Source organism: Jaculus jaculus, chromosome 2 (assembly GCF_020740685.1).
Source record: "Jaculus jaculus isolate mJacJac1 chromosome 2, mJacJac1.mat.Y.cur, whole genome shotgun sequence".
Classification (NCBI taxonomy): Eukaryota; Metazoa; Chordata; class Mammalia; order Rodentia; family Dipodidae; genus Jaculus; species Jaculus jaculus.
In genome coordinates this window covers 83,662,959-83,684,437 of record NC_059103.1, presented here as the reverse complement: position 1 = coordinate 83,684,437, position 21,479 = coordinate 83,662,959, and the positions used below count along the sequence as shown (strand labels likewise).

The 21,479-nt window shown below is 39.5% G+C and overlaps 1 protein-coding gene across 3 annotated transcripts in view; it reads right to left on the bottom strand.

Moving 5' to 3' along the window:
• Positions 1 to 1,000: 1,000 nt before the first annotated feature.
• The window catches only part of Pde5a (phosphodiesterase 5A), a 140,618-nt gene continuing 120,139 nt past the window's right edge, over positions 1,001 to 21,479 (bottom strand). For all 3 annotated transcript variants that reach the window (XM_045142947.1, XM_045142949.1, XM_045142948.1), the window contains exons 15-21: positions 17,036 to 17,123; positions 14,403 to 14,503; positions 12,804 to 12,881; positions 11,310 to 11,373; positions 9,347 to 9,421; positions 8,160 to 8,243; positions 1,001 to 5,646 (exon numbers count right to left, since the gene is read on the bottom strand). In XM_045142947.1, coding sequence (XP_044998882.1) covers positions 5,509 to 5,646; positions 8,160 to 8,243; positions 9,347 to 9,421; positions 11,310 to 11,373; positions 12,804 to 12,881; positions 14,403 to 14,503; positions 17,036 to 17,123 — 628 coding nt within the window. In that variant the 3' untranslated portion in view covers positions 1,001 to 5,508. The remainder of the gene's footprint in view (positions 5,647 to 8,159; positions 8,244 to 9,346; positions 9,422 to 11,309; positions 11,374 to 12,803; positions 12,882 to 14,402; positions 14,504 to 17,035; positions 17,124 to 21,479) is intronic.

The following is a 21,479-nucleotide window of genomic DNA, read 5'->3' as shown; positions in this document are numbered from 1 at the left end:
TCTTTTTAATTTAAAGCACAGTTGGAGTTTTATTAAAGATATTTCAATATGAACCTTAAGCACAACGGTTCAGAGAGGAGCTTCAAAGAAAACTAAGGCATGCACCCTAAAGCACACAGCAGAGCATGGAGTGCGGCTTGTCCAAGAAGAGGGCCAGAAGGGCGCCCCCTAGTGTGCTATTAGTTTTATGCCTGAGTTGCCTTTTATGGCCATTATTTTTTCTTTTAATACAAGTGAAGCTACATCACCCTCTAGTGGTCAGAATACTCAATTCAAACTATTCTTTTCAATGTATTTTTATTATATTTCCTTTCTTTTTGTGAACTAGGCAAAACCTGTGCTCTTCTGCCCACATGAACAGCGTTTGCCTGGGAAAATCAGAAATTCTGTATCTACAATACCTCTTTGGCTCTGTATCTGTAGCACTAAAATATTGTTACATGATGGCTTTATGTGAACCTTTACCAGGTGAACTAAATTAAGGGATGGTTACCGTAAAACTCAACAAAGTCAAACCTGCTAATGAAGGAAATGTCTCAAATGCTTCTAGGCAGTCTGATTCAGTAAGAATGGATGTGGGACCTTTAAGACAAGTTCAAAAACAGAACCAAACTCTATAAGCCCTGACTTTCATACTAGAAGCTCTGAACTTCAGTCCAGCTCATGCAGCTGAGCCAGAATTTAACAATGCTTGCAACTCAGCTGACATGTGGCAGGCAGCTAGTGATAAACTAATAATCACTCTCTCTACAATGGCCTTATTAGAGACTTGAAGCATGAACGTGGGTAGAAAACATTGCTCTCAACTTAGTAGCAAATGGAAACCAGTTGTTGAGAAGTCTGGGCAAAAGCCAAGATTTTTCTTCAATAATTGGAGCACAGGTTATTTTGATTAAATTCTCAAACCGGGCCACAACTCCCAGTCTAACATATGCAGTCTCCTGTCCATTCCCCACCCTGAAAATTAAGACCCCTAATAATCACACAGCATTCCAACCTCTTCATTCTTCTTTTTATTTTTACAAAGCACGGCAAAATGAGGAAACAACTGACATGTGAGGACTTTGCACAATGGAAAGCTAGCCAGACCACCTCTCACTCCACGGGGACCAGAGGTGGAGAAGGACTCTTGCAAAATGATCTTCTCACTGAAGAGTCATCTGAGATGGCTCTTAGGGTGGGCAGAGAAAGACAAGAAACATTCATTTACTTAAAATGAGTTCAAAACTAAACATTATATACATAGTAACTCTTTCATCCTAGTATAAAAATAGTGCCAGAAACTAGATATTTGTTCAAATATGTTGAAAAGGTATTAAGAATACAAATAGATATTAACAGTGGCTAGTGATAATTTTAAGATTTCTTAAACTGTAATAGAAATTTATATTTTCAACTATTTACAATGCTTTCAAGACATGTTTACACAGGCATTTGGTAGGTATATGGATAGAAGAAGTGAGCATATGACTTCCTTCCTTGCTCCCCGTGGCAGAGCAGAGGGTTCAAAGCTGCAGCGGAGTCCTTGGGAACTCTGACCCATCCCTTTGTAGTGAAAACATGGGCCATAATCCATGTGGTGGAAAATGGGACCCTTACAGAGGGTGCTCTTCAGGCTACCAACAGCTTAAAAGAGTCATACTGACAAAAGACAGGTTCCTAATTTCAGATACAAATGTGGAGTATGTATATTAACACATGAAAGTGAGAGTGATGCAAGGTACCCTATACTGTCATGTTAAATTGGCAGGAGCAGAATAGTTCTTTTATTCCACACTTCTTTCCTGGCCAGGAAATAAGGGGGGGAGGGGCTGCTGCATGTTCACAGTGAACAAGTAAGTTCTGCCACCTTGTTTTGACAACAGTTGTTTATAGGACAGAGTGGGAATAACATTCTATCTTCTCTCATCTTAAATCAATCTTGTGAAAAGAAATAACAAAAAGGACCATATTGTTTGTGATGGTCTAAGTTTTAGAAGTACAGTCTAGTGAAACATATGAAAATTTGAAAATTAAATTAGAGCCAGGTCTAATACTTCTGTAATGTACTGAAAATCAAGGCACTTTACTGCCAGGCAATGAGTATCTTTGATCAAAGTTTCCTTCCAGAAGCCAACATTTCCAGTATATCTTTATATACTTTCTGATCTCCAATGTTTCTACTGAAGGAAACTTTTTCATAACTTAAGAGACCAGTGGTGACAATATCTTCACCCTGGGTTTGTAGTTTGAAGGCAGGTACTTAAAGAGCTGGAAATCTCTCACTCATTATTGTCTGAGTGAGAAGAATGACAACTGGATTGTCACCATCTTTAGTCTTTGAAGCTCAACATAAGAAATGACCCTTGGGCTGATGTCACTGCTTTAGCTCAGTATCCGATCTCCAAGGCCCACTGGGGCTTATGAAAGTTGCCTCTTGTGACATCCCCTTGAAGACAGGCCTTGCCCAAGCTTAACTACTTTAGAAGCACACGTTCCTCAGGTACAGGACATGACATCCACAAATTTTACACAAGACCGTAAGGCTAATCATCTGAAGACCGTAGAAGGCTGAGTAACGTTACAGACATCTCTTAACAAGTTGCCAAAATAGTGGGGACTTTTCTGCCTGACAATGGAAATTGAATAGTATCATTGTTACTCCACTATAGCCAGCCAACCAATTAACAAATACATAAATAGTAATTCTAGAGCAAGGACAACATTTTGGGAGCTATAAATACAGGGTAGGATGAGGAAGGATTAATATATATATTTTTCCAACTTGAGAAGATAATGGAAAGGAAATACTCACATAGAATAAAACTGATTTGTTCCCATGTACCACAGATCATAATCCATGTATAGAATGAGTCTCTTACAAATTAAAAATTATTTGAAACAAATAACACATCCTAAAAAGATATTCTCTTTTTTATATACCAAAATATGCAATAATAAAATAGGCACGACACTGCCTAAGTTATGATAATGTCTAAAGTTGTATGTAGAGTAAACCATCATCTGAAGGCAAACCAAACAGTTCATCATGTCAGTACAGCTCCTTGGTTATTGCTTCTCCACACACACTGGCCATATATTTAAAATCATTTTTAGTTACTTAGATCAGAGGGGTAAACAAACTACTAATGTATATGAGAATATACTTTATGTGTGTCACAAAGACTGATATTCCTTAAACAATTTGTCTACACTAAGGAATTATGTATGCATGCATAGATGTATACTAGTATCTTGACTGACTATTATATTAGTGGTAGTCTGTGTAATTCACACACCAGTGCACTGAGAGGAAACCTTACAGATGATATAAAATAGAAATAGGATAACACTATGAACATATAAGTATTACTATGATAATACAAATAGACTTAGTTGACCACTTCCTAGATTAGCCTTTATGAAGTCATGGCAATACAGTTTTTTTCTTACCTGGATGATAAGAACAAGTCACATTACTATAAAATGCATGTACACAAAATTCAAGTGAACATGTGAATCTTAGGCAGAATAATGGGAAAAGAAATCATGTTCTAGTAAAAGGCCCTTGAAAATGCTGGATTATCATATACCTAGGAGACTAGAGACAAAAATTCAGATCAAATACTTCACTTCCTTGGGAGGAGACAGGGAAAGGGTGAAAGTTAGCACATAAAAATTTTTCCCAAATCCAAACATTTCTGTATATTTGCAACAGATATTCCTTTTCCAAGCCAGTTCATTATCTTTTGCTCTAATACTGAATTAAATACATATTCTGCAGCAGACTTATATGGACTCAAATCCCAAGACAGTGCTAACTAAAATAAAAGCCATGGGAAGGAAATGTCACTAAGTAGGAGGTAAGGGCCAGTGTTCCGGGTATAAAGCCCAAAGTCTGTGAGCCTTACTTCATCCTGTAACCCAAACCACAGCATCTTTTCAAACACTGTACTGCTAAGCTTTATGAGGGAGTAATGTTTCTTACCTTACTGCCCTTCTGAATTTATTTATCTTTTCTCTAGCAATGCATAGCACTCTTTTTAATTACTCTTGCGCAAAAGTTACGAAAACATGAATTAGTTCCATAGAAACCCTCCTTCTGGCTAGCATTCTTCAAAATATAACCCCTGATAAAAAGGGAGGGGGACACTCCAGACAGAAGGTGTAAAAAAAAATTAACTTTTAAAACCATGGACACTGGTTTGTAAATCCCCAGCCCAGAATGGGTTGCTCCCTCGTCCTACAGTGAGCTATTAATGGTAAGGCCTTATCGTTGAAGACACCACTGGCTACAGTTACAGGATATCATGCTGGAACCAAAAGGGAAACTAATTCGTTACCTGGCTAGCACTCACAGCTGGAGAGTCCCGTGGAAGCTGCTGGAAGGCAATTTCATCCACCAACAGCATGAAAAAGCAGGGGACCTGCAGACTATGAAATCAAGCAGCCAGACAAGAAGTACACAAAAGCACACAGCCTCTGCTGGTAGCCAACTGTTCTCTGATTGGACATGAGGCTGCTCAGTGAGGAAGAACTCATATCTGGTGCTGGAAACCATGACAGAATCCCATGATCAGGAAAATAATAGACTGAATTCACTTTTCATCCCAGTATTGGAGAAAGACCTCTACTGTTCATATAACTAAAAAAATTTTCTAACCTTGATTCAACACAGATTAAAAAAGAAATTAATTCTGTACTCTCACATTTGTAGTCATGTATTATGTCTTAGTCATGTCATTTTTCTGTTAAAACTTCAGTTGTTGAGTGAATGAAAGATGAGAAAATTATTTTTTATAGTTTAGTATTCAAAATGTGAACTCTCAGAAGCATCTTCCAATGGAACACCAGTGGATCCCAGGACCCTTCCACTTCTGGCTGGGTCTCTTGGTCTGGCTCTTCCTCAGTGGAGAGACTGGAGTGCTGTAGGGCTGCCACTGCTGCATAGCAGGACTGCATTGATGACCAAGTTCTCTTCCACACAGAAACAGCAAAGCAATTAGATACCATGTGTTCTTTACAACACAGTCCCACAGTAATTGTCTACTTGTTTCTCAGTACCTTAACTTTGTTAAGACATTTCTGACAAAGATATATTTGTTTCTCCTGAAAAGCTTCTCAGCTAGTGTTTATCCTATGATAGCTTTAAATGTCCAAGAATGTATTCAATTTACTCTGAACACACTTTTAGAAAGATTGCAAATATCTTTGGAATATTGGTGACTCAGAAACACAAAAACCTCAGTGCAGGAATGCCATTGATTCTTTTCAGCCCACAAAACACCACAAACAGCACAGTGCTCTTATCAATGTGCTATGAGTGGAAATTGTTATCATTTCAATTCAGTGGCATAAAGACAAAAGTACAGAAAATAGGAATTAGTCCCTTAAAACATGTCATGCTATGCTCTCAAAAGTTGTGCAACAATAACAAACAGCAGTGGCAAAGTAGACCCCAAATCTATACAGTGTATGGCAAAACTAGGCATGCTGCGGTCATACATCTCAACTTCAACTTTGCATCCATCAGGTCCGCTTGGCCTGGCTGCTCTCTCCGTTAATAAGTGTCTTCTCCTGCTGTTCTGCAAGGGCCTGCCACTTCTGTCTGTTCTTTCTGCAGCCATCCAGCAAAGGCCAACAGTCCTCTGACACGTGGGCTAGGGCCTAAAGAAGACAGGAAAAAACAAGAAATGAGCCTCACTCACAAGCCTACTGCAAAGGGCCATGTTCCACACTCGCTCACTGGGAGTCTCTCACACACAGATTCTTTATCAAGGACTCCTTTTTATGCTTAACAGATAAGGAGCATGTGTGTAGACACAGCAAGCACAAGCACTCCAAAGTAACTGAGTTGTGGAGACACACCTGTGTGTGCATCTGCTTTTTGGGGAAGCTGTGGCTTTTGTCTGCATCCAGGCTGGCTCTCCTTGAGGGTGGCAGTGGGAAGCTGGTGTTTGTTTCTCTACAGAATGCTCTTAATAGAGTGCACTTTTTAAAATTCAAGAGTATAGTAAAAGCTGTTTCAAAATTTTGGTGGCATTATTATTTATTTACCAACCATAATGCCATAAATGTTTAGCTACCAGAATGTTAACTGTAGATTTATTTGTATTAGAGAGACAAATGACAAGTGCCCAGCAAGGGCTAGGTATGTTTTGTAAGTATTTTATAGTCATTTAAAATGTCACAGAGCACATTTTTTTTCTCAATTTTATTAAACATTTTCCATGATTATAAAAAATATCCCATGGTAATACCCTTCTTTTCCCCCCTTTTTCCCCAGTGAAATTCCATTCTCCGTCACATCCACTCCCCATCTCAATAAGTCTCTCCTCTATTTGGATGCCATGATCTTTCCCTCCTCTTATGATGGTCTTGTGTAGGTAGTGTCAGGCACTATGAGGTCATGGATATCGAGGCCAATTTTTTGTCTGGAGGGAGCACGTTGTCACAGAGCGCATTTGACACAGTACTATGTATTACACTGTATTATAGATTATAGAAAACAGTAAAATGAAAATGTCTTAAAACATATATACTGTCCAGATTTATCTCTTAAGTGATAGCACTACGAGTGCATCTTATCTTTCTCTTTGCTTCTCAGTACCCTGTAGCCTTTATTTTTTTTGCTCTAAGAACATATTATTTCTATAATGATAAAAATGCATATTAGTACCACACAGAATTATCACCTGCAGACTCAAGCATAATGAATAAGAAGGATAAATTCTAGAAAAGATTATCTGATTACTATTCTGACTGTATTTACTGGCATAGGAAGAAAATCATAGATTATGGTATTTTCAATTGAGTGGTATTTTCTTTCTTTAATCCAACCTATAGGAAAGGTATCTGTAATGCAAAAAGGGAGAGGTCTGAGGGCTTGAAACAAATGCTGTGACAGCATTTGGGGAAACTTGTAAGTAAAGGACAAACAAATCAAATGGACCCTGGAAGAAGGTGGGGAGACAGTGCTGTGGAGGTGTCACCCTGAGTGTCCTTTCTCCCATGTCTCCTTTGGGGCATTTTCTGCCCACCTCTTCCTCATAGCTGAAGATTATTTAGCACATCTTTTGATGGTTATAGGCCTTGACTAGATCCCTGGTCTAGGATGGTAACTGGACTCGAGATGCCACTAACTGCACATTTGGAACAAATATACTATCTCTTGAAAGATAAAGTCTGTAAGTCCAATCTGAATCTGCAATGCCTGCATTGGGAACCTGCTAGTTTTCTTCTGGTGTTGACATGCTCTGTTAACTCTAGGGTAAAGTTTCTTTTCTTAAATCAGTTAAACTTAAATTCATTTTATCTTTTAAAGACAAAGACAACACTTCCTATATTGAGATCATAAACATCTAACTAAGTACACTGGGTGTTTTAGAATCTTTTTATTTGAAAACAAGCAAAAATCAAAGAAGCCAGTCTAGCAGAAATATGGAAGTGAGAGTTGCACTGTTCCTCCAACACCTCCTCTTAGTCCTTGCGGAACCTTTCCAATGTTAGAGCCACCAAGTGAGAGGTGCAAAGATGCTGGATAGCTCTTTTCTTACCTAGGCAAAATGTAACTTACAATAGGCTAACAGAGTGTGTGCACAAAAATACTTCGAGGGTAAAAATTCTTCTTGGCCTCCCCCCCCCCCATTTATTGGTACTTAGCACACCAGAGGAGTCCAGTAGATGTTTGCACACTGGGTGAGTCAACACCTTTGTGCAAAATAAAATATAAAATGCATTCATTGTGGGATGCAGACATGATGTTCATCAGTAAAACAAATAATAGTAATAATAATAAAAATTTTGTTTCTTGCTTCTTGATTTAGAAGAAAAAAGTGTGCCTAGTGTTAATCTCTTCAATTTACTTCATGTTTTAATTCAGAATGTGGGCTCAGTTTAGCAAGTATTGTTCTCCTATAAATACCTCATACAGGGCTGGAGAGATGGCTTAGCGGTTAAGCGCTTGCCTGTGAAGCCTAAGGACCCCGGTTCGAGGCTCGGTTCCCCAGGTCCCACGTTAGCCAGATGCACAAGGGGGCGCATGCCTCTGGAGTTCGTTTACAGAGGCTGGAAGCCCTGGTGCGCCCATTCTCTCTCTCCCTCTATCTGTCTTTCTCTCTGTGTCTGTCGCTCTCAAATAAATAAATAAATAAATAATTAAAAAATAAATAAATAAATACCTCATACAGTTGTAAGCAGATGGCATCTATGAACCCAACTTGCATACTTGGGATTTTATTTTTCTTCTCTCTGTTCATTAGATCCTGAAAAGATAAAAATCTACATTTACTTAACACAATGAAGACTGGCTGTACAAAGATGAATCAGAGGATTAGCTTAGGAAGGTAGGATAAAAACTATATACATGCCCACTGTAAAAAGAAAAAAGAAGCACCTTTTTTTAAAAAAAAATTCCTAAAAGAAGAAATGTTCTGAGATGAATCATTTTCTTGCATTTTCAATATATGTAGCTTTCTAGAAAATAAAGTGTGTGTCCCATAATTTAAAAGTATTTTTAAATTTTTAAATTAACTATTATGTTTCCGTCTCACTGTATTATATTATATTTTAAATATTTTTAAATATTTAAAAGTACTTTTAAATTCCGTGTTTCCTTGTGGGAATTTATCCTGACAAAATGAAGAAGAGGAGCATGCAGTAGCTGGAAGCATGGGTGTCTGCAGCAGTGAGCATAGTGACTATCATTACACCAAAGAAAGTGAACAGGTTGTGGCTGCTTCTGTTTCATGTGATTATGACCAGTATCATACAAAGGAACATGTTAAAATAAAAGGTAGCTCATTTTTAAATTAAAAAAAAAATGTACAAAAGAATTTGGGTTAAGAATGTGGCCAGCAAGGCTTTTTTGTTCTCTTGCTTCCCTCAAAGAACATGTATCTTCTTCTGATAAGGAACATTGTGAAAAATACATTATATAAAATAACGTTAAAAATGAGAAATTACATCTCACAGAAGTATAAAAATGAAGTAGGATAGCTGTGGTGGTGCATGCCTGTAATCCCAGCACTTGGGATATCAAGGTAGGAGGATCACCGTGAGTTCAAGGCCACCCTGAGACTACACAGTGAATTCCAGGTCAGCCTGGGCCATAGCTAAGAGCTAAGAGCTAAACCCTACCTCGAAAAACCAAAACAACAACAACAACAAAAACACCACAAAGAAAGAAAAGAAAAGCATGCCAGTGCAGTCATACACACCCATAACCCAGCAAACTCAGGAGGTGGAAGCAGGAGGACTATAAGTTTAAGATCAGCCTTCCTTACACCATGAGAACTTCTCTCTCAAAAAGGTATATAATTTAAACAATTCATCTGAATAGTTCCTAACAACAAGGTCTCATACTTACAGTCGGCTCTATGTTGAGTTCCTTTCTCTCTCTGTCTCCTTGATCAAAAAATTCAGTTGCTACAAGTTCTGCTATCTGAAATAAACATCAGACTGAATTTTGACAAGGAAAAGAATGCCACTTTTTAAAATAAAGACTTTGAATAAGGAGAATAAAATCTGTACTTTTTGACCATACCAGTAAATTAGGTTAAGTACAATGAGTAACAGAAATGTTTTATTTGTTTTAAACATCTAATCCCAAGACCAGACTTTATAATCTACTATGACTATTGGTACAGGGGTGAGGGAAAAGAGGGTACCAACACATGATGTATCCATACAAAATATGTTATTATTAATAATAATAATAAAAACAAAAGAAAAAGCATGTTAGTACAATTTCACCAATTAGTGAAAGAACTATGGGCCCGCCTGTATGCATACTATAAGCTATTACAAGCACCTGTTTATAAAAGGTGCTGTGAAAAACAATATCAATCAGGTACCTGAACTGCAATTGGTTGATAGGCTTATTACATTTCATTTCCTTTTTTATCTGTCCTGCAATTTTTGTTATTGATGACTACCTGTGCAGTTCTTCTTGCAGAGTTTCACATAGTGTGGGTTCTGCAGACTGCATTCTGTGATACCACTAACTACTTTTTTGGTACCCTGTATTTCCACACTGGAAATGAGGTCTAGAGGCTTGATTACATTGAAATTTGATTTTCTTTCCAGCCACAGCTCTGTAAGCACATACGTCAGTGTCTGGGTGCCTCTTTTTTTTTTTTTTGTAATATTGTCCATCACTAGTGACCTTTACCTAGGTACTTTTGGGGGTTTTCAAAGCCAACATATCTTCTTCTACTAGCTTCAATAAAATAAAGAGAAAGTTCCCAATTAATTATTTAGTTACCTTATAGGACAGCTCATATTAAACAAAAGGAGAAATGCTTAATTTTTCTTACTTTTACCATTTAAAAAGAAAACTTGATTCTCAAGCCTCTGTCAAAGATAACAATGGAAAGTTTTGCTTTTACTATTTTTTAAAAATTATTTTGGATTCTTGGATTAAACATGTTTGTTTGTATATTTCAATCCTTATCAATACTTAGATTCTTCCATTTTGGTCACAGCAAGCTAATTAAGTTAGGCTTGGTTCTTTTGCTTTTTAGTCTTTGGTAACTCTGACCAACAACAGAAGGTCAGCAATCTTCAAAACTGCATTACACTTCACAATGCAATTTCAAAGAAACAAAACTACAGTATATATTCCAATGCATGCCCAACCATTTTTCAAGCCTTTATTGCCTTTGCAAAATGTCAGAGGAGTTACTTCTCATTTAGAGAGAAGGATTTGTTTCTGGTTCCCTGATTGGATCCTTCCCAACATTGTCCATCAACATTTCCCCCATCTGCTTATCAATACCTCTGTAGTGTTAATGTGTAGCCAAATAGACTAATCACAATGAAATTAATTTTGCTTCTTCAAATTTTTAAGATGTGATTGAAAAAAAAATCCCAGAGTGAGTGAGAAGTAGTGTTGAATCAAAACATTAACAAGGGGCTGGAGAGATGGCTTAGCAGTTAAGGCGCTTGCCTGTGAAGCTAAGTTCACCTCCCCAGATCCTGATCCCATGTACACCAGACACACACAGTGATGTATGTGCAAAGTTGTGCATGCACACAAGGTGGCACGCAAGTCTGATGTTTGATTGCAGTGGCTGGAGGCCCTGGCATGCCCATTCTCTCTCTCTATCTCTCTCATAAAAAAAAGAAAAAGGAAGGCTGGGCGCGGTGGCACATGCCTTTAGTCCCAGCACTTGGGAGGCAGAGGTAGGAGGATTGCTGTGAGTTCAAGGCTACCCTGAGACTACAGAATGAATTCCAGGTCAGTCTGAGCTACAGTGAGACTACCTCTGCATGCAAAGATGTCTCATTTGACTTGTTACTACTACTTCCATCAGCACCAAACAACATACCCGCTGCTGAATGGGCCAGGGCTTCGTAATAGCAGAAAGATCACAAGCCGTCATCAGCATTGCTCTGTGAGGAAAAAGAAAGCCCAACTCTTACTTACTTTCATGTGAATATATGCCCTCAGTAAATCGTTCCTGATGAAAAGTTAAAAAATTTAAACAATAATAGACTAAATTATGAAGACCAAATGAACAAACAGAATTTACAAAAACGCTGGAATAAGGCAGTGGTGAGAGGGCCAAAGTTATGGATACCCTGTGAATTACTGGAGTTGTTCCTTTGGATAAAAATTTGTCCGCTATTCTTATCTTTTCACCTTGGTATCCATTCTCAGTAGCAGTGAGACGGAAACATAATAGTTAAACACAGTTAGCCACTAAAGGGTAACATTCCATATCTTATGGGAAGTCTTGTTATCAAGTGACAGTGAGCCACCCTAGTTCACTCCTGCCTGCAGGGCTTTCTATGGAACATGCTTTGGATGAGGACAGTGTCCCTTAAGAATAAAGGGAGGCGTAGGCGCAGCACTGCGGCCAGCGCTCCTCTAGTCACAGGTGGAGACCTCACTGGTGCCTGGATTCCTGCTCGGGAACAGAATGCGCCAGCTGCCACAGGAAAATCCTTTGTCTTTAGCAGTGCTTCCTCAAGCCAGACCCCAGTGTCTGCTAAACGATCCCTTTGTCAAAGAGCCATTTCAGTAACAAACCCTCAAGGCAAAGTATGATTCTTCTATCCTCAAAGTATCATGAGGGAGCCAGGTGTGGTGGCGCACACCTTTAATCCCAGTATTCGGGAGGCAGAGGGAGGAGGACTGCTGTGCGTTAGAGGTCACCTTGAGACTACATAGTGAATTCCAGGTCATCCTGAGCTAGAGTGAGGCCTTACTTTAAAAAACCAAACAAAGGGCCTAAGGTAGCCTTGAACTTGTGGTAATTGTCCTATCTTAGCCACTCAGTTGCTGTCTCTTTTTTTCTTTTTCTGGTTACTTTTTACTGATCTAGTTATTGCCATGAGAAAGGTAGGAGCAGTGAAGCCACAGATCTTGTGTCCAAATATAAGGGATGGACAAGTGTGCTGACAATGACGAACGAAATCGTGAAGTGCCCCAAACCCAACAGCACCGCCATCCATGATGTGGGCCAAGAGAACCAGAAACTCTACAGCACCCATCCTGCTTCCACAATCTGTAGGATGCTCTTTCAGCTTTTATAGTCCAATGGATGAGGGAAATGAAAACAAACAAACCACCCCCAGGAGTCTTATAGATACAAATATTTCACCACTGTACTACATTTTAGAGGTCAGTATACTACAAAGGAATAATCTATCCATTTGAATTTACAAATGCATTTCTTGCAAAACGAGCATTCATATTCATTTCTTTGTACAATGCTCTGCAGACATCTGATAGTGATCACCATGTTGTAACAAATAGCTGCAAACTGACAGTGAGAAAACAGAGCAGCAAAACTTGTGAGGACAGTAAACTGACTTACAAAAATAACTCCTTTTGAAGAGGATCTTCCAAATTGAATTGATTCTTTCTTATGAGTTCAAAAAATTCTCCCCGCCTCCTTGAAAATAAATAAAAATATATGGTAATTGTGGAGAGTCCTCACGCTCTTAAGTCTTTTGTCTACAAGACTCACAGAATAAACATTTAAAGGAGAAATAGTTTCTACTCATCTTAGAACCCAAATATAAAAATTGTTAGAAACATCAATACCTCACTTGTCATTCTTCTCACTATTTTCAGTGGAACATTAAGAATCTTCTAACTTAACTACAGATTATGAATAATGGCAATTTCAATTCTGTAATATTTTAATTAAAAAGAGAATAGAATGAGATAAAACTGCGATTGCAAACAATACTTCAAGATCTTTTACATGGATGGAGTGACAATCTAGAGTTATCTTACTCCTCTACATCATTCTGTCGATCAGGAAAGAGCAATGAAGGCATAAAGTACTGAGGCAAACAAGGAGCAAGTCTGAGCACGTTTCTTATGGAGTAACAGTAGGGGTACAGTGTCTATCTCCTCTGTGCCAACATTGTTAAGCATCTTGAGAAACCACAAGACAAGAGCATTTCTTTTCAGTGTTTAAAAGCAAACTGGAGACACAAGATTAAAGTGGGGGGGAACCCTTAAAAATGAAAAGAAAGCTTCATATGGAATTAGAGATCTCCATGTGGCACAAAAAACATGGGGAGACTTTGTGGCTCCAGGTATTTTAATTTTTTAAAGTTCTTTGTAACTTGAGAAGCTGTGTTCTGAAATTATCTTGGACAAACTGGTTTATAGTCTATTCTTTGGTTCTTATTAACTTTAATGTATTTCAAATTTGAATGAAGCAGTCGCAAGCAGTTACTTCCAGATACCGAACAAAGGCTATCTGGTATAGGTCGTGTGTGTCTGCTCTACTTGTTTTGTTTCCCTGACAGAAGGTAACACCATGGCTGACTTGTGCTACAAGGAGAACCTGGGAGTGAGCCCTCACTCCCTGTGCTCCTACAACGGCATCAAAGCCTCCATCTACCAGATGGAAACTATGACTGCACAAATGCGGAAAGTCATTCCCAGCTTTCTGAGAAGCATCACAATCATACAAGCGCATAATCACAATAGCAGTGTATGCTAGTAAAAGCAATGTTCCGCATTCACACTATTCTTCTGCCAAAATCAAATAAAAAGCAAAAAGGAACAGTGGTTATGTTTTGGCTTCATTCCTTGCCCACCTAGGGATGATGACAGGAAAAGTACCTGTGGGATGGACAGAAGCCAGGAGGGAGGGAAGAACAACAGATGCCTATACCACCTTTAGACTGGACAACCTGGTTGCAAATACCTTTGAGGTGACTATTTGGTTGCATGACAGCTTCAGAGGCCCAGCAGTTCATGATCCCACACATGGCTGCACTCTATCATGTGTAGCAGTTACTATGCCAAAGGGCGTGCTCACACTGCAGTCAAGAAACCACCCCACAGTTTGATCAGCTTTTCTGCCAGACGTTTGTCTATATAAAGATGTCCCAGTGTGGATGCAAAACATTCTCAAGACCTATTTTGGGGGGTATTTTTCCTTAAAACTTACTTAATGTACAGTGCTAGGTCTGTAGCTAAAATAGCTTGCTTGATTATTTTCAGTGTGGTCTTATATTCGTCAATGGAGAGGCCACTGAGAATCTGATTGCCCTTTATAAAAACAGAAAAAACACAGTTAGCACCTCCACCTGGAGAAGCTGCTGTCCAGAACAAACTCTGAAGATATGGTCATACAATTAAACACATGCCAAGTATTCCAAACCTGCTTACCTTAATACCATGAAATAGTACCTCCCTTACATCCTCACCCCACTATGTAAGATAAAATAGCCATAAAATGTCATCCCTGCCTCCATATGTATGTGTTTCCTACACACGAGCCTTAGTCTAGAGCGCTCCCTTAGGCCTAACGTCTAGTAGCTTTTTGTCCTTTCCCTCTGGACAGATTAACTGCTATAACACAAAAGCAGGTGAAACTTTGAAAGGTCAAAACCAGATTAATGCACAAAAATTATGTAGTTGTAGAATTTTAAAATAATCAATTAGTATAATTGACATTTCTGTATGGCTTTTGTAATAAACCCAGTAACACTTCTGGTGCCCATCTAAGCTGAGAACAACACATGTTCCTTACAAACAGGACAATATAGATGGGTAAATGTCCTGAGGCAAAGGGGCATGTGTTAGATGGTGGGGCTTAGAAACAGGGCGGCTGGGACTCGATCCCTGAGACAGTGGAGGTGCTACAAAGGTGGGCGTGAAAGGAGACACAAATGCCCAGAGCCTAAAGTAGCCAAAGTTGAAGGTTCAGATGCCTTTTTTTTTTTTACCTTTGGTTTTTCAAGGTAGGGTCTCACTCTAGCTCAGACTGACCTGGAATTCACTATGTATTCTCCGGATTGCCTCAAACTCATGGCAATCCTCCTACCTCTGCCTCCCCAGTGCTGGGATTAAAGATGTTTGCCACTATGCCCGGCTTCCCACTTTTCATATTCTTAAAATGTAAAGGGCCGTGTGTGTAGGAGTCAAGGTTTTCTGAAAGAAGATCAGAATCTAACACCTTATACAGTTTCTGCACTTCTCACCCCAGTCACCATGTGTATAAAATAATATAATCTCCAAAGTGTACCAACACCATTCTTCTACTTTCAAACCATACACAGAATAATTCATGTTACACCATCATGCTATAGTAAAACAATCTGTAATAGACTCCATATAGCTTTGGGAAAGAGGCTACTACTAAAACAGGTGCAGCAATGGGGGCCCATGGCATGGTTTTACACATGCAAAACACACTACCACTGAGCTACATTCCCAGCCCAGATTGTATCACATTTATCCTTTTACCTGCAGTAAGGCATTCTGGGGGACGTGAGAGTTCTCTTAAATTACAGTAGGAGAGAGGTCTGGACCTCCCTGGGCATGTCTCCCACGTTTAATGAGTGGCGGTGGGTCTAGTCTCTGGTTCCTGTTTGGGAACTCTAAAAGGCTGGCTAGCCATTTTATGACTTCTGGGATATCCTCAGTGAGGGAGCTCTTCAGGGGTCATGAAATTACCCAGAAGAGAAGAACTGTTTCAACACTTAGCAGGCACAAAGAGTCCTAGTAACAATGTGAAGTGTTCGGGTTCCTCTCCTTGCCTATTCTGCCTTCCTATTCTCTGGCTTGAAGGGTAGGAAACTCCATGGAGGTTTGGGAATGAAGGGAATTAGAAGAAACTCAAGGTAAGGGACAAAACATTCTAACAGTGATAGTAAGGGGAGAACTGAAACATTAAGTTGGGCTCTTAATTGGACACTGTGGTTTGTGAAATGAGAGCTATGTGTTGCATAGTTGGACCTACAGTAAGAAAGTGACCTTAGTGAAGCTCCCTGAGTAGTTTTCAAGGGCTTAGTCCCAACCTTAGAAAACTTAGTCACGAGAGTAACACCTGCAGCAAAACTATAAACCATCCATGGTGCTTGTTCAATGACAATAGTTAAAACTTTTATTTTTCTATTATAAAGTTAATACATGTAGTCAACAGTTACAGTGAGCAATGAACAAAGAAAAGGGGGAGAAGACGAAGTATTAAAAATTTCATAAGACACACAACCATTGTCCAAGGTTCTGATGTATTTTAATGTCATGTTCCTTGCATGTGCCTACTTAGCAGACTTTAGCACATCTTTTCTCATACTGACAAATATTCTTGTATCCAAGTTGTTGGGCAGATTTCTTCTAAGTATTGTGAAGAATTAGAGGTCTCAAAAAAGAGAGGGCTGAGTTCTACAGGTAGTGGTCAAGCACATGCTTCCAGTGCACAAGACTTACTAGGTTCAATCCTAGAACAGCCAAAAAAGAAAATAAAATGATAAAGGAAGGAAGCAAAAAAGGCATTTATTTGATTAAAAAAAAAATCAATCAAGGTCATAAAATAATACTTTAGGTTTTAGTTTGAAGAAACCAAGTAAAGTTCGGCAGTCAAATTTCCCTTGTGGGAAATCATGAGATGATTTTGCTTGTCTTGAGCAGCAAGGCAGCAGAGATGTCAAATGTTTTGGTTGTTCCTTCCTTACCCAAAAAGGAAGAGAGTATGCTCAAGAATTTATGAGGCTGGGAAAAAGTCCAAACCCTAAAAATAAAAGTGAATTTATAAAGCTCTGACTTCAAATCTACAAGAATAAATTACGTACTTACTGGACTATTAAGGATCATCAAGCACTGGTCAAAATGATGGTGCTCCATGATGGAGTGGCAGTAGAGCTGGGCGAGTGGATGCTCGCTTCTGAGAGACAGTTTGAGGATGGAAAAGAGAATCAGTTACCCAAAACACTACTTTACTAATCCATTCTTACTGTTACCTCACGAATTAGCCCAATTAATAATTTTCAGTCCTGCTGAGGAAGACTGAGGTAATAAAATAGAGTCAGGCTGGAGGGATAGTTTAATGGTTAAGGCACTTGCCTGCAAAGTCTAAGGACCCAGGTCCCCCAGAACTCATGTAAGCCACATAGATGTACATGGTGGCACATGTGTCTGCAGTTTGCTTGCAGTGTCTAGAGGTCCTGATGTGCTCATTCTTTCTCTCTCTCATAAACAAATAAATACAAGAGAGTCACACCGTGGTCACAAGTAGCAGTGTTAAATACTGCTGGATCAAAGTGTGAAGAGTTCCCTGCAAGGAGTAGGCCAAGAGCTGTGTTCCTTGGCCATGACACTTGAACCACTGTGTAAATTGCAAGGACTATTGTAACAATAATACTCCCTGCTTTCAAAATTGCATTTGGCTTAAAATCTAAAACAAATTCAATTAGCTTTTCCTATAAAATGATGCTCAAGGTTAGCTTATTCATGGGCCTACATATAAGGGAAGAAAACCTTACAAGGAACTAACTGGGTGTAAATGATGGAACAGTACAGGCCCCCTTGGAAAGAAGTGTGGAGAGAGGAAGGAGGAGGGAGAGCAGAAAGAAGGTGAGTCCAAAAGACTGCTCAAGTGTCTGCAAGCTCTCTAAATTAAACTTGAGCTATGACACCCTGCTGGGTAAAGAGCCTTTTATTATATTTAGTGAAAAGTCACAAATAGAATTCATGGCTAGCAAAGTCCTTCATCTTTCTCATGATCTTTCATGTGAAAATCAGTTTTCACTATTTATTCTTAAAAAGAAAAATAAAATTTCCATCTTTGCCCTTAAAATTAGATAAGATAACTGGTTGGTGACTTCTCCATTATGCTGTCTGATTCACTGTTTTGCTTTGCATTTCATTTGTTGACAGAGAAGATACCCAAGGGTAAAGGGTAATGTAGTGACAACACGGCCAGTGTGAGACGCTTGAGAGGAAGCACGAGGGGAAAGATGTCAAGTTAGGAGAAGGGCTAACCTGGCCTGTCACTTGCACTCTCACCTTTCACTACCTTGCTGCTGTTACTGGCATAACCCTTCCTGAATCAACTGTCACACGTTTGTCTTCATGCTTTCTGTGTTTACTGAGCTGCACTATGGATCAGGTATTGTGTTCAGCACTGAAAAATGAAAAGACACAGAATCGAGTAGCATGAGCAGACTGGTGAAAAACAAAGAATCTTCTGTGTTGTATGTATTACTGAGTAAGTCAGGACAGCACTGGAAATGTGTGATAGCCTAAGAGAACTGTGATTACAATGGTTGCAGCAGGAAGAAAAAGGAGACTTACATGAGAGCTGTTCTGGATGTGGATCAGGTAAGAGCTGGCAACAAACTCAGATTTAAGTGTGATGAGGGATGATGAAGGGATGAAGGATATGTCTGTAACCCTAGCACATGGGAGGCTGGGCTAAGAGGATCAAGAGTTCAAAGCTAGCCTAGGGTACATAGAGTTCAAGACCAGCTTGGTCTATATGAGATGGGATCCTGTCTCAAAAAAGATGAATGTTATATTGAATTTCCCTGTGCAGCTACAAAGATGATGAATCTTATTTACTGACATGAAAATAATTAGAGGTGGGGGAAGAGAAGACCCTTGGTTGACTGTTGTATCTGTTAAGAGTTTTAAGGTGCCCAAACTATGCCCCACTGGATCTAAATGCACGAACTTGGATCTAGGTTGGAGAAATGGATTTGGGAAACACTGATATGTAGGTGGCAACCCAGCCATGGGAAGACATGATCTGACTCACAGACACAGCCTGCAATGGAACAAACAACCTTACCTGATATTTCCTATTCGCCCCTAGTCGCTACTTTGAACACTACTGTCATCACTCAGAGTAGACATGTTAAAATCAACTTTAACAGAACAACTGTCTCCCTAATTCCCTTTACACAGAATAAAATGAAAAGCTTTTGGATATGTAATCCTCATTTATATAAGAAAGTAAGAGCTTGGTAGGTGTGGTAAAACAGTAGGAAAACTGAGGCAAGAGCTTTAGCTAGATGCCAGCCTAGACTACGCAGTGAGACCCTCTCCTAAACCCAACCAATTAACCCACATGTCCATCCACCTAGAGAAACACAAAACAAAACAAAACAAAAAAGCATTAATCATCAAATTTATTCTGCCAGCTGTTAGCTGCTAACACATCTATCACCCCATAAGGCTGAAAATCTCTTGAATATGGTGACACTTATTTACTGTCATCTTAACTATTTCCATGCACTGGGGGTCTGTCACATGTGCGGCAATGTGCTACTTGGTTTACCATATTTCACTGTATAAGGCACTTCCACTCAGCACATCAGAATCTTCATGGCCACTTCTTACTTTAGCCATGGGCAGAGCTCAGTTTCATGAAGGTGCCAAAGTGCCTTGTCCTGTCCCACCCTAATACCTCTCATGTCTTCCTTGAAGCTCTCTGAAGTCCCAGCTGGTGACTATAGGAACGGACTGTATTTACACTTGTCCAGGGGTTAAGGCATGGGAGGCACTTCTGCCTTATGCCTTATGGCTGAACAGTTCTGGTCTCCTTCCACAAGACTCTTCAAAAGCATGTGGCACAGGACTGAGCCCCTGCTGCTCAGTGGATGGATATCTGGAGAATTCACCCCGGCTTCATACCATGCCCTCTTTCCTAATCCCTGGGTTCACAGTCTAAGCTCTAAGCACACTAAGTTTTGTCTTAAAGTATGGTTCCAGAGGAAACTAGGAAAAATTATTTAAAGTTATCATTTCTGAACTTGCTTTTTATATGTTCTAATGCTTGGAGAGATTATCGCATTTGTTCAAGGTTGCTATAAATGGTAGATCTGGAATTCAAGTTTATCCTCCTCAGTGCCTCACGGTCCCACAGCTCCTCTGCTTTGCACACGTGTCCACTCACTGACCCAGTTAGGAGCTGGACTGACTAGGAAATGCAATTGGGTCACTATCACACAAACCTGCTAGAATTGCAAATGCACACTTTACATGATGCAGAAAGGACTGCTTCCCATTAGAGAAAATTCTTGGCTTGTGAGATAAACAAATGCCAAATCGTGTATGTATTTGCTTTTAAAAACACAGCTTTGTGAATCAATAAAGGGTGACAAATGCCTCAAACTTCCTGTTTACAAAAAATAATGGAAACCATTGCATTCTACATCCTGTTGCATTTAACTCTTACAAATAAAGATAAGGCTAAGTTGCCTCTATGTGAGTCGAATCAGAAGAATCTATTTCAACCATTAGTGTGGAATTTTATTCCCATGCTGACTCAGTGAGTGTTAATAGATTTTTTCCCCCTGCATTTTCCTCCGTCCTCTGCTATTGGGTCTATCTCAGAGTGGCATTAGGAAGCCTGCATAGAAGTCAGACCCATATTCTAGAACTAGGAAATCTTAGAAATGACTGGAAACATTTGTGAGAGAAAAAGTCCTGCCATCCCAGCCATCCTCTCTGCACTAGTGCCGATGATGTCCTTGATTCTGCTTCTTATCCACATGTATTACCTGGGCTGAAATCTCTCACTACTCATCTGTAGACTATGTCCTCCTTTCTTTCCCAGTCCTCACTGTTGTTCTCTTCCACCTATGGGCTGATTGTCTTCCCATTCTCTGTAGGTGTGGTGATTGATATTCAAGCTGTTGACTAAGTGGACTCTGAGCTCCTCAACACTGACTGCTCACTCACATCACCTAGAGACAAGACACTTCTGTGTTCCAGGCTATGTGAAGTGCAAATGTGCTCAGTTCCACCACCATGCCCCTCACGGGCCATAGATTAAGATCTTGAATGCTCATCAGTTGTCAAGGTTATCCCCTGGCCCACTCTGTGAAAATGACCAAACAGGGAGTGCGTTTGCTTGTGCCAGGTTCTGTTTCAAGGACTTCACATTTTACATTCCTTTAATCTTTATAAAAAACCTGTGAAACAGGTACCATCATTATTCTCTTTTATAGAGGAGGAAACAGAAACAGAGAGGTTAAATGACTTACCAAAGGTCGTATGATGAGGGGAATCAGAGCCTGAACTCAGGCATGTGACTCAAGTTGACCGTTAGCCATCATAACTATCATAGCTACTGCATGGTGACGTAGAACGTGTGTGTGTGGTGTTAGTCTTCCGAGTACCATAGTAAGGGCTCTTTTTATTGTTAGCTTTTATTGTTATTTGCTACTCTCACTAGTATTACGTGAACTTACACTTTTTCTTATTCAGATCTCAAGTCTTTAAGGACCTCCAGCTT